At 38.9% G+C, this 12,571-nt stretch overlaps 2 protein-coding genes across 2 annotated transcripts; one reads left to right on the top strand and one right to left on the bottom strand.

Moving 5' to 3' along the window:
• The first annotated feature begins 5,542 nt into the window (after positions 1–5,542).
• Positions 5,543–6,640, top strand: LOC129947465 (trithorax group protein osa-like). Its single transcript, XM_056058028.1, has 2 exons — positions 5,543–5,801; positions 5,867–6,640. Exons 1-2 carry the CDS (start codon positions 5,780–5,782, stop codon positions 6,547–6,549), a joined length of 705 nt encoding a protein of 234 aa, XP_055914003.1. The 5' UTR covers positions 5,543–5,779; the 3' UTR covers positions 6,550–6,640.
• On the bottom strand, positions 6,606–7,161 carry LOC129947466 (uncharacterized). The gene is made up of 2 exons (XM_056058029.1): positions 7,005–7,161; positions 6,606–6,932 (listed from the first exon to the last, which is right to left on the bottom strand). The coding sequence occupies exons 1-2, from the start codon at positions 7,033–7,035 to the stop codon at positions 6,658–6,660; spliced, it is 306 nt and encodes a 101-aa protein (XP_055914004.1). The 5' UTR covers positions 7,036–7,161; the 3' UTR covers positions 6,606–6,657.
• Positions 7,162–12,571: the final 5,410 nt, after the last annotated feature.

Raw genomic sequence — 12,571 nt, 5'->3', positions numbered from 1 at the left:
CAAATGTAATTATTTGTAATTCAATACTTTCAAAATTCGATTTTATTATTTAATAGCAAACGACTTTTTTAAAATTAAAATTAAAAGATTAAAAATTAGTTTTGTTTTAGTTTTTTAACAAAAGTACTTACAAAATGTTTTTATTAAAACTTTATTTAAAACTTTGTTCTAATAATACTAAAGTCGAAAACGATTTCTTATCAATTTTTCGTGTTTTGTTAAAAAAGTCTTCATTTGATTCATGGTTCTGCACCGTATAGCAGGACGAAGATGATAAGGGTCTTATATAGCAACACTTTGGTCCCTCGAGAGAGGACTATACCACTCAATTGCTTTCTTAGTAAAAAGAAACAGCGGTTAGCAGGAGTTATTCTGCGTTTGATCTCAGCGCTGGTGTTGTTTTCTGCATTTGCATCGGAGCCTAAGTAGACGAAGTCCTTGACTACCTCAAAGGTACGTCTGTCCATTGTGAAATTTTGACCAAGACGTCGGTGTTGTATGTCCTTCCTTGACGACAGCATGTACTTTGTTTTGCCCTCATTAACCGTTTAGCCCATTTTTGCCGCCTCTGCCTCAATACTCACAAAAGCCCCATTGACATCACGCTGAGTTTTGAAAGATAGTGCCTCTAGCGTTGACGTGTGAGCTCTGCATTATTCTTTCAAGCACGATGTTAAAAAAAAACACATGACAGCGCATCACCTTGTCTAAAACCTTTTTTGACATCGAAAGGTTCTATTAAGTTGTTTCCAACCTTTATGGAGCATGCACAAACAGACGAGTTTGGCAGGGATGCCAACACTAGTCATGGCTCTATACAGCTCGTCCCTGTAGATGCTGTCATATGTGGCCTTGAAATCGATGAAAAGATAGTGGGTGTCGATTTGGTGTTCTTGGGTTTTTTCCAGGATCTGCCGTAATGTGAATATTTGATCAGCTGTGGACTTTCCTGGTCTAAAACCACACTGATAAGGACCAATCAGGTTGTTGACAATAGGCTTTAGAGGTTCACATATTACGGCAGAGAAGATATTGTAGGCGATGTTAAGTAGACTGATTCCTCTATAGTTGGTGCAGTTAAGAGGATCTCCTTTTTTTAGGATCGGGTAAACAATACTGAGGTTCCATTCATCGGGCATGCTTTCTTCTGACCATATCTTACAGATAAGTTGGTGCATGCTTCTAACCAACTTATCTCCAGCTGCTTTAAAGAGCTCGGCATTCAAGCCATCCGCTCCAGCGGCTTTATTAGACTTCAACTTAGATATGGCAATCTTTATTTCGTCTAAGTCGGGAGGACGGGATTGTTGGCTTTCGTCGTCTATATCGAATGGGTCATCCTGCCTGACAGCGGAATTCAGTTCTTCATCGCCGTTATACAGTCTGCAGAAGTGGTCCTTCCATATCCTCAGGATTGACTGCGGTTCCACTATGATGTTTCCACTCTCGTCTTTACAGCCTTCGGTTCTAGGTTTATGTACCTGTAAATTTCGTTTCACCTGTTCATAAAACTTTCAAACCTCATTCTTGCTCTTAAACCTCTCAACATTTTCGACCGCACGCTTCTCATTCCCTCGCTTTTTCCTTCTGAGAAGTCGGCGGCGTTCCTATCGCCTCTTCTGCTCATAGAGCTCATGTGCAGCTCTCCTCTTTGTATGCAGCGCCGCTTTGCGTGCCTGTTGTTTGGCTGCATTTGCCTGCCGACATTCCACATCAAACCAGGGGATCCTTGTTTGTAGCTGCTTGAAACCCAGCACATCAGGGGTGTATTCTCTGATTGCATCTTGGCAATTTTTCCACTGGTTTTCGATACATTGTGTTGGCGGCAGAGAATTTCGAGAGAGGTTACTTGTAACTCGGTCGGAAAAGGATTTGGCAATCTCTGGCGATTATAGCCGTTCGACGTTGTACCTTCTCCCAGCACCTCCCTGTTTTGCTTTGGATCTGGAAATCCGAAGTGCTACCTTGGCTACATTGAGGTAGTGGTCCGAGTCGATGTTAGCTCCTCGGAAAGTTCGTACATCCATGATGCTGGAAGCGTGTCTGTCGTCGATCGCAATATGGTCAATCTTGTTGACGGTAGATTGATCTGGAGAAGTGCAAGTTCTTTTGATGTTGAGTCGTGGAAAACGCGTACTGGCTACCATGACGTTTCGCCCGCAGCAAAATCTATGAGCCTGAATAATTTGTCGGAAGTGTTGTCGTGCAGGCTGTTCTTCAGGACTATTCCACCAAAGATGTCTTCCTTTCCTAGCTGTGCATTAAAATCGCCCAGGACAATTTTAATATCGTAGCTTGGACACTGCTCATATGTTTTGTCTATGAGCTTGAAGAACATATCTTTGGCGTTGTCGTCTTTCTCTTCTGTGGTGGCGTGAGCGCATATCAGGCTAATGTTGCCGAATTTAGCCTTGATGCGTATGGTCATGAGGCGCTCATTGTGATGCACCTATAGCTCAAGCCTTCTTGCCTAAGTCTGGCTCCAATAACAAAGCCGCATCCAAATAAGTGCTGTTTGTTTTAGTGGTAGCAGTCACCATAGTAAATATCGCAGGTTTTCATCCTCTTTTTGCTCGGTCCATCCCATCGTATTTCCTGGATGGCGATGATGTCTGCTTTATAGCAGTCTAGGGCCTCCGCTAATTCTTCAGCCACACGTGGTCTGTTAAGGGACCTAACATTCCACGTGCATATCCGAAGTTCGTTGTTCTTAATTCATTTGCGTAGGTTGTCAACAGTAAATCCGTCCGTATCCGAGGCTTGTTGGTGATTCGCAACTATGAAAGCTTTGACGTGGCCAGGAAGTCACCCCAACGGCACAACCCCCAACCTGGAGGGTCAGATCCTAAGTATAACTCCAAGGATGGGGAGCCGGATAAAACCACTCCATATAGGCTTGGGCTCCCAATAAGTCGAAGAAGCCCTATAAGGTGTTCACTAAGTAGTTGATTCCATCTCGGGAATTCCTCCGCTGCCGTCTGCATAAGGAGAAGTGCCTTATTGTAAACACCTCTCCCCACCTCTCTTGTTTGATGCCCCCAACAACTTTCCAGTGGGGTTGGAACCTAATCTCCAGTTGAGGTACTAGGCACCCGATGTTCACCACGGGGAGGTGAGAGTAGGAGTTGATAGACAGAGTTGGTTTTGAGAAAAAATTCGGCAACACAAGTCTGATATATACGCCCCCACAGAAGAGAAAGACGACAACACCAAAGATATGTTCTTCGAGCTCCTAGACAAAACATATGAGCAGTGCCCTAGCTACGATATTAAAATAATCCTGGGCGATTTTAATGCCAAGCTAGGAAGGGAAGACATCTTTGGTGGAAGAATCGGAGAGAACAGTCTCCACGACAACACTTCCGACAATGGATTCAGGCTCATAGATTTTGCTGCGGGCGATACGTCATCGTAGCCAGTACGCGTTTTCCACAACTCAACATCCACAAGGGAACTTGGACTTCTCCAGATCAAAGGTGACAATAATGGCTAACCTTTAATATCTTACGAACCAAAAACGCTAGATACTTGCATTAAATTTTACATAATATATTGTAAACTAATACAAAACAAGTATATTTATTGAATAAATTTACGGTTTTTTAAAAATCAAAAATAATAATTTTTCACACCTCAAAAATTTTACGAATACAAAGTGACTTTATCTCCAAAACAACTTTGTGCAACGAAAAGGAACGTTTTTAGCATTTGGTAAAATTTTGAGAAAAATCAGTTTTTTTTACAAAAAATAAAAACCTAAAAGAAGAAAATAATAAAAGTTGGTAAAAATTGGTTTTCGACTCAAATAGCTTTTGAAAAATTAAAAATTTTGCCTTCAATTTTTTTTTTATTTCACAGCAAATATTGTTTTCGATATTCATTAGTTTTTTTTATAAAAATCCAACAGTACATTTTTTTTTTAAAATAATATCTACAAGAAATTGTAAGCAAGTTTAATAAAAATTGATGTTCGGTTCTTGATATCTCTCAAATTATTTTAATGTATCCAATTTGTAAAAATTTAAGAAATGCTACTAAAATTAGTAAAAATTTGTTTTCAACAAAAAATCTATTTAACAAAACTAGATTTTTAAAGTAAACTATTTTTTTTGATATGAAAAATATTGTTAATAATTTTTTTTGGACAACTTTTGAAACCCAACACGAAAACCTACAAACTTTTAAGCAAGACAATTCGACAGATGGGATGGGAAGTTATCAGTGTGGGTCGCATCACAGCCTCTTTTTCTTATTTATTTTATCATTCCGGACTGGAATTATTTTCAAATATACAAATTTAAAGAATGTGAAATATCAAAATTAAAAATTATTAATTAAGGAAAAATATTTTTTAATTTTTTATTTGTTCCTTTTTTTATAATAAATACATTTAAAACTTTAATAAACTAAATCTTAAGGGCTAAGACGTTCGACCGAAGTGAGCATTTAACTTTTTGTTAAATAATTTTGAATACTACAAAATTGTATTTACCTGATTAGCTAAACTATTTCAATTTCAATGGCATTTAAATACTCGCAAATAATACAACAAATCTTCATAATGTCACTCAACTTCGTTCAAACTATAAATTGATTGATTAAATAAGTCATTCAAGTTTTTTGAGGAAAGTCGAGATTCGATTATGTAAATTTACAGGGTGTTCCACAAACATCTTTAAAGAAGAAAACGTTCCAATTAAGAGAAAATTTTATGTAGAAAACCTAAAGTGTTAATTTGTTCTCTTTCAATATTAAAATGTGTTTCTTTTCTTTAACTGATTTTTATTTTGACAAATTTCGAAAATTGCAGTTATAATAATTTTTCCATAATATACGCTGAATTTATTTTTTCTATGGTATTGAAATGTAAGCAACGCTTAAAAAAACAACAACTGTCAATTTAGGTTAAGTGAAATAAAAGCACTCTCAGAGAATACGATAAGTTTTGGTTTTTATGTTTGCTGGCAAAAGTTTGACTTCGAAACACATTTCTTGTGTATTGCCTCAACATTGGAATTTAAGTATCATTGTTTTAGACAACCAACTATAAATGTCAGCTGTCAAATTAATTTGTTAAACAGTTGTCAGTTGTCAAAACTCAGTTTGAAATCTTGACTAAGTTCTGATACACCCTTTACACATGTATTTCTTGTTTTCATTTTTTGTAGAAGCCCAGCTGAGAATACAAATATTATTAAAATTCAAGATTGAGTATAAATGTAGTTATGTATTGTTATTCAGTCAATCAAACGCCATTTATTAATATCAGCTGTTATAAGACACTCTATTTACTTTGAGTTGTTTTAAACAAAGTTGAGCAAATGTCAAATTTGCATACAAAAGTCTCAAGCCACTCCTTATTTGGTAAATAATAAATTCTTCCACATCAAAAACCTAACATTAAATTCGTCTTAAGCTACTCAAGTGTCTTATTTGTTTACTCTTGATTTTTTTTAAATTGTTTAAAAAATCAAAAAAAAAAAACATCTCAAAAGCTATAAGCCTTAAATACAGGAACAAATTAAAGAAAAAATAATTTATACGAGATAATTCTTGAACGTGCGATAACCGCGCAACTTAAAAGATCATCATCTCTTATTTTAGCGGTCGGTATATTAGTTACGTACTGAACATTAGTCTAATTAAAATTGATTACGCCGCGTTGTCGTACTTGAATTCGAAACAAAACAGTCGCCTTCTAGAGCTTAACACATTGCGACGTTTTACTTTTTTGTTTCTGAAAAATTTATTAAAAAAAAAAAAACAATAATATTAAATTATGAGGTCAGCAATTTTGATTGGTAAGGAAAAATAGGTTAGTTCTATGAAAATAAAATTGTTCATATACGTTTTTCTTAACATTTAGGATGCCTTCTTTGGGCTGTGGTATGTGTCCACACTCTCACTCGAGAGGAAAATTCGGTTTCTGTTCAAAAACGTGCTGCTTCCCCACAAATTTATCAAGGTCCACAAAGTAACAATTGGAATCAAACTCAACAATTCCAATGGGTTAAGGTCAATGGTCAATGGGTACGGAGAGACGGTACTAATAAGCTTCCTGGATACTCCCAACCAAATGTACCATACAACCAAACTGGTGGTCAATGGAATGCTAGTCGTGGAGGTTCATCAGCTCCCGCAGTTCAGCCCCAACAGCCATCAGGACCAGGGCACGTTTCCCCACAACGTCAGAACTCAACAACCTCCCAAGGTTCAATCGGGTGGAATCCTAGTGCTGATCGGGCTCTAACTCAAGACGTCTTCAAAACAACAACTACAACAACGACCACAACTACAACCACCCGGGCACCCCAAACTCCACCACCAGCCCATAGACCCCAAGGACCAACCCCAACTCCAGTCCGAGCACCTTTTGGTTCGGGAATGGGTGGACAACAAAAACCACAAAATGGCCGCTTTAACCCTGACGCCAGTTTAACATACGGAGGGCTACCACCGCAAACAAACCCCAACGCAAACAAAGCCAATGTGAAGCCCACTCCAACAGGCCCACCTGGTTCAAATCCATGGGGTAACCTCTTCCATTAAAAAACAAAATTTTCTTATGTGAAGTTAAACAAATTGACAAAAAATAAACATTCCACTAAATAAATAATAATTTTTAATCAAACAAAAATAAGTGAGAAATGTTTGTGTTTATGGTAGAAAAGATTGTGTCAACCATTTGTCATCTTTTTGATTCCAAAGCAATGTGCCTTCTTTGATTTCGTCAGTTGGCTTCACAACTGTCCATACTTTATCCACTGGATCGTAGGCGAAAGTTTTGTTTGTATTCGATTGTGCGATGACTTCAGGTGAAGGTTTTTTTGGCCTTGGTTCTCGTATTACAATAGTACTTGGATCAACGATTTCATATCCCAGAGAATCATCTTTTGGAATGTCACGAGCACTCAGAAGTGCCACAAGTGATGCTAACAAAAAACAGATTTTTTTATAAAAACTAATAACTCCAATAAAAAATATTTTGAGATTTATTTATTTACCGATAACAAAGAACAAGAGTGTGATCTTCATAGCGGCTGCGGCTGTGAACTTAGTGACTGATCGATGATGAGTAAATAAGTAAATAAAAACAGATTAAAAGTTTTAATCTCATGCATTGTGTTGACACACTCAAGATTATAACAATTTTAATTCAAAGCTTAGATTGGAGAGGGAGATATTTAAAATTTTCTCAAAAGCTCTTTTTCTCTTAATCAGTGACGAAGATAAAAATGGTGAAATGGTAAGACTATCGGTCTTGCATCAATTATTGACGTCATTTTTATCATTTAGGAAGTTATTAAAAGTGAGAAGTTAATTGTAAGCTCTGATTTAAGAATTGTCGAATTGTTTATAATTTCTGCTCATAAATTAAAGTGCATTCAAAATATTATCAGTTGCTATAATCGAAATATTTAAAATGGTCAACACTTACTTCATAAGCGAAGATGTTTCTATTTTTCTAGAAGGTATCATACACTGAAAAACAATTTGTAAATTAATTTGGGGTAAAATTGTTCAGATCGCAGTTTGGAAAAACAATAAACAAAGAAAAAGTATTTATACGCCACAGTGTACAACTAATATCGCTTCCATTTTTAGCTTATAGTCATTTTGTAATTCAACTATGGAATTTATTTTACATGAAATTAGTGCGCCCCCTTTTCAAAGCAATTTTTTAAATAAATAGTAAACGATGTTCAAATGGTAGACATGTGCATTCAAGGGGATACAAGCGTCCACAGTTTTTTCTCAAAACCCACCTCTGTCTATTTACTCCTACTCTCACCTCCCCGCGGTGAACATCGGGTGCCTAGTACCTCAACAGGAGATTAGGTTCCAACCCCAGTGGAAAGTTGTTGGGGGCAGCAAACGAGAGGGGGGGTACAGGTGTTTCCACTAAGGCACCTCTCCTTACCCAGACGGCAGCGGAGGAATTCCCGAGATGGAATCAACGGTGGCGTCTACAGTTCCAGTAAGGTTGAACTACTTAGTGAACACCTTATAGGGCTTCTTCGACATATTCGGAGCCCAGGCCTGTGAAGAGCGGTTTATCAGGCTTCCCTTTCTTGGAGTTATACTAAGGATCTGGTCCTCCAGGTTGGGGGTTGTGCCGTCGGGGTGACATCCTGGCCACGTAAAAAAATACCTTTAGTTGCGGAGCACCATGTTAAGTCCCTTAACAGACCACGTGCAGCCGAACAATTAGCGGAAGCTCTAAAGTGTTGCAAGGCAGGTATTACCGCCATCCAAGAAGTGCGATGGGATGGACCGGGCAAATGCAAACTAAAAGACTGCGATATATACTACGGCGACTGCTACCGAGAACAAAGACATATGGGTGTGGATTTGTTGTTGGAACTATGCTCAGGCAAAAAGTCTTGAGTTTCAAAAGTGTAAGCGAGCGCATCACGACAATCCGCATCAAGGCTAAATTCGCCAACATTAGCCTAATATGCGCGCATGCCCCAACAGAGGAGAAAGATGAAGACACTAAAGACACATTCTTCGAGCTCTTGGACAAGACATATGAGCAGTGCCCTGGCTATGACATTAAAATTCTCTTAGGAGATTTTAATGCCAAGCTAGGAGGAGAAGACATCTTTCGTGGCATAATCGGGAGATACAGCCTGCACGACACCACCTCCTACAATGGATTCAGGATGGTCGATTTCGCTGCGGGGCGAGACGTTCTGGTAGCTAGTACGCGGTTCACGCATCTTAATATCCACAAGGGGACATGGAAATCTCCTGATCAATCAACCGTCAACCAGATTGACCACATTGCGATCAATGCACGACACTTCTCCAGTATACAAGATATCCGAACATTCCGAGAGGCCAACATTGACTCGGACCACTACCTCGTTGTAGCCAAGGTACGGCTACGGATATCCCGATCCAAGCCAAAACATGAAAGTACTGTGAGAAGATTCGACGTTAGACGGCTACAACTGCAAGAGACTGCCATGTCCTTTTCCGATCGAGTCTCTAATAACCTCTTAAGGAGTCCTATGCTGTCCCCTGGTTTGACAACGAATGAAGGCAAGCGCACGCAGCGAAACAAGAGGCAAACGGTGCTGCACAAAAGGACTAGAGCTGCTCGTGAGCTCTACGAGCAGAAGAGGATAGAGGAACTCCGGCTTCTTAGATGGAAAAAAAGAGAGCATGAGAAGCACGCGATCGAAAAGATAGAGGGATGTCACAACAGGAATGAGGTTCGTAAATTTTTACCAAAAAGGTAAAAAAAACCTCCAAAGGGTACCAGCCACGAACCGAAGCCTGTAAAGACGATCAGGGGAACATCGTAGTATACCGCAGTCGATGCTGAGAATATGAAAAAAAGATCACTTCTCCAAATTATATAACGGCGATGACGAACCGAATTCCGCTGTAAGGGAGATGGAACCACTCAACCTCGGCGACGCAGATCAACAATTCCGCCTACCCGATCTTGACGAAGTGAAGATAGCTATATCTAAACTGAAGTCAAACAAAGCTGCTGGAGCTGACGGCATCGCTGCCGAACTATTCAAAGCAGCAGGCGATGACTTGGTAGGGAGCATGCACCAACTCATCTGCAAAATATGGTCGGAAGAAAGCATGCCCGAAGAGTGGAATCTCAGCATAGTGTGCCCTATACATAAGAAAGGAGACCCTCTAAACTGCGCCAACTACAGAGGCAACAGTCTCCTTAACATTGCGTATAAGATCCTCTTTGCCGTTTTACGTGAACGTCTGAAGCCATTCGTCAACAACCTGATTGGTCCTTATCTGTGTAGCTTCAGACCAGGAAAGTCCACTATCGACCAAATATTCACACTCCGGCAGATCCAGGAACTTCAAATCGATACCCACCATCTCTTTATCGATTTTAAAACTGCGTATGAAAAGCTCTACCGAGAAATGTCTAGTTTTGGGATCCCTGTCAAACTTATCCGTTTGTGTAGAATGACGATGGAGAATGCACGCTGCTCTATCAAGGTCGGAAAAGATCTTACCGATGCATTTGATGTCAAAAAAGGTTTAAGACAAGGCGATGCACTGTCATGCGACTTCTTCAACAACGTTCTGGAAAGAATTGTGCAAAACTCAACCGTCAACACTAGAGGCACAATCTTCCAAAGATCCATCCAATTACTCGGATACGCAGATGATATTGACATAATTGGAAGATCAAAGCGTGATGTCAGTGGAGCGTTTTTGAGCATTGCGACGGAAGCGAAGAAGATGGGTTTGGTGGTCAATGAGGGCAAGACCAAGTATATGCTGTCATCAAAAAAGGACACTGAAAGACGACGCACGTCTAGGACAAAACGTCACCATGGACAGCTATAACTTTGAGGTAGTTAAGGACTTTGTCTACCTAGGCACCGCTATTAATGCAGACAACGACACCAGCGCTGAAATCAAAAGAAGAATAACTCTTGCAAATCGCTGCTTCTTTGGACTTAGAAGGCAATGGAGAAGTTAAGTCCTCTCTCAAGCATCTAAAATCACCGGTTCTTATTTATGGCGCTGAGGCCTGTACCCTGTCAAAGAAAGATGAGAGCGTCTAAGGATGCTTTGAGAGAAAAATTCTTCGGGTGATTTTTGGTCCCGTACGCATAGATGGAGAATGGAGGAGAAGATATAACGACGAACTTTACGGGCTGTACAGCGACACTGACCTAGTTATCAGAATTAAAGTCCAACGGCTTAGATGGCTAGGTCATGTAGAGTGGATGGATATCAACGCTCCAGCCCGGAAGGTCTTCGAATCCAATCCCGAGGGACGGCGCAGTAGAGGAAGACCGCGACTCAGGTGGCGCACCCAGGTGGGAGAGGACCTCAACCAACTTGGCGTGCAAAACTGATTTTTAGAAAGATGTCTGTGCGTGCTTGCATGTGTACGTTCGTACGTCTGTACGTCCAGACCCCTCTTTACCACTAGACCCAAGCCCAGGGCCCCTCAATTACCAAATGCCCCAAATTGTTGAAACATCATTTAACCTCTATTGGTCTATTTTCAAAAAAAAATATTTCGATACAATTTCTGATGAATAATCAGATTTTGTACTTTCCTCGCTGAACAACAACAACCTTTGCTGAACAATTTAATTCACAAATTAAAACATTAATTATTTGGGATGCATTGAGTTGCTTAGCGAGTGTGACCCGTTTCTCGTAGATCATTTAAGCAAATTTGGAAATCCAGGAAGTGGTCATGCGTGTTATCTTTCAGCAAATATCTATAATGAATTTATTCATGTCATGGGAAGACAGGTTTTGAAAATTATTGTAAAAAGAGCCAAAATGGCAAAATATTTATCAACTAGCGTTGATAGTACAATTATTCGTTAAGTGAAAGATCACGAGCCTGTTAAAAGGTTTTTGGACTTTATTCCAATTAACTAACATAGATCTGATTATTTAGCGGAAACCATACTGAAGTTTTTGGAGGATCATGACATTTCGATAACAGATTGCAGAGGTCAAAGCAATCAATTAAACTTGGTAAGTGTGCATGCCACTGAGTTTGTTTTAGAAGCATCCAAATTCTTTGACAGTATTCAAAAATTGTAGAACTTTTTTTCGGTTTCTTTTCATCGATGGTCAGCGCGAGCTGATGATCTAAGCGCTCTATATAAGAAGCTTTGATGTCTATCGCGAACAATTTAGGACAGGCACGAGAGGCCAGATGGAAGGATTTAGTCTTTGCACAAAATTTCCAAAAACAAAATATTACCCTGGAAGTTGCAATAAATTTTCTGAGTGCAATAGATGAATTTATAATTGGGCTCAGCGACAATTTTGATAACTGATGAATCAGCCAGACAAAAAAAAAACAGGATTCCGAATATAAGGACCTTTCTGAAAGGATGAGGTGTAGAAGCTCACGCCAGACTTTTTTGACTGCTCTGGACCCTCAGTAATTCTGACCCATTGTCGACACACTAAGCGTTTATTTGAAACAGCGAATAGGTTCGTATACGAAGATTGACCAGCGTTTTGACTTTTTTTTCGATTAAAAAATCTGAATTCAGAAGACCTAAACGAGAACTGCAAATCTTTTGCTAAATTTTACACCGAGGATGTGAACGGAGATGAACTACATGCTGAATTCCTGAATTTAAAAGACTACTTGAAAATTATCGCCACAAAAATGAAAAATCTGACAACATTCTAGAGCTTTATAATAACATTGAAGATGAATGTCCAAATGTTGAAATTGCACTAAGAATTTTCGTATGATGGTGACCAATTGCAGTGTGAACGTTACTTCTCTATGTTAAAAAGAATTAAAAACAAACGCAAAACTACAATGATTCAAGAAAGATTTACATGTTTTTTAGCTGATATCAATCGAAAGCGACATCCTCACAGGCATCGATTTTGAAGTTGTGATCAATGATTTTGCTAATCTCAAATCAAGAAAAAGAAAACTTCAATAAATATTCCTTTTTTTGACCTGAAAAAATATAGTCTGTGTCACTATATTGTTCTTTAAATTACATTCTCAATAACTTATTTAATTGTCTGTTATTTAAATTTTGTTTATTTTTTAATTTTTATATGAAATATTTGT

The sequence above is a fragment of the Eupeodes corollae genome, chromosome 2 (genome assembly GCF_945859685.1).
Source record: "Eupeodes corollae chromosome 2, idEupCoro1.1, whole genome shotgun sequence".
Lineage (NCBI taxonomy): Eukaryota > Metazoa > Arthropoda > Insecta > Diptera > Syrphidae > Eupeodes > Eupeodes corollae.
The sequence above is the reverse complement of the archived record's forward strand: the minus strand, read 5'-3'. Positions and strand labels throughout refer to the sequence as shown.

What these genes read in the sequence shown, in the direction of transcription:
- LOC129947466 (XM_056058029.1), bottom strand. Translation starts at nt 7,035, where the DNA reads ATGAAGATCACACTCTTGTTCTTTGTTATCG. An exon ending in ACTCTTGTTCTTTGTTATCG is followed by an intron (nt 6,933 to 7,004) that starts GTAAATAAATAA and finishes GTTTTTTGTTAG; the next exon opens with CATCACTTGTGGCACTTCTG.
- LOC129947465 (XM_056058028.1), top strand. Translation starts at nt 5,780, where the DNA reads ATGAGGTCAGCAATTTTGATTG. An exon ending in GAGGTCAGCAATTTTGATTG is followed by an intron (nt 5,802 to 5,866) that starts GTAAGGAAAAAT and finishes CTTAACATTTAG; the next exon opens with GATGCCTTCTTTGGGCTGTG.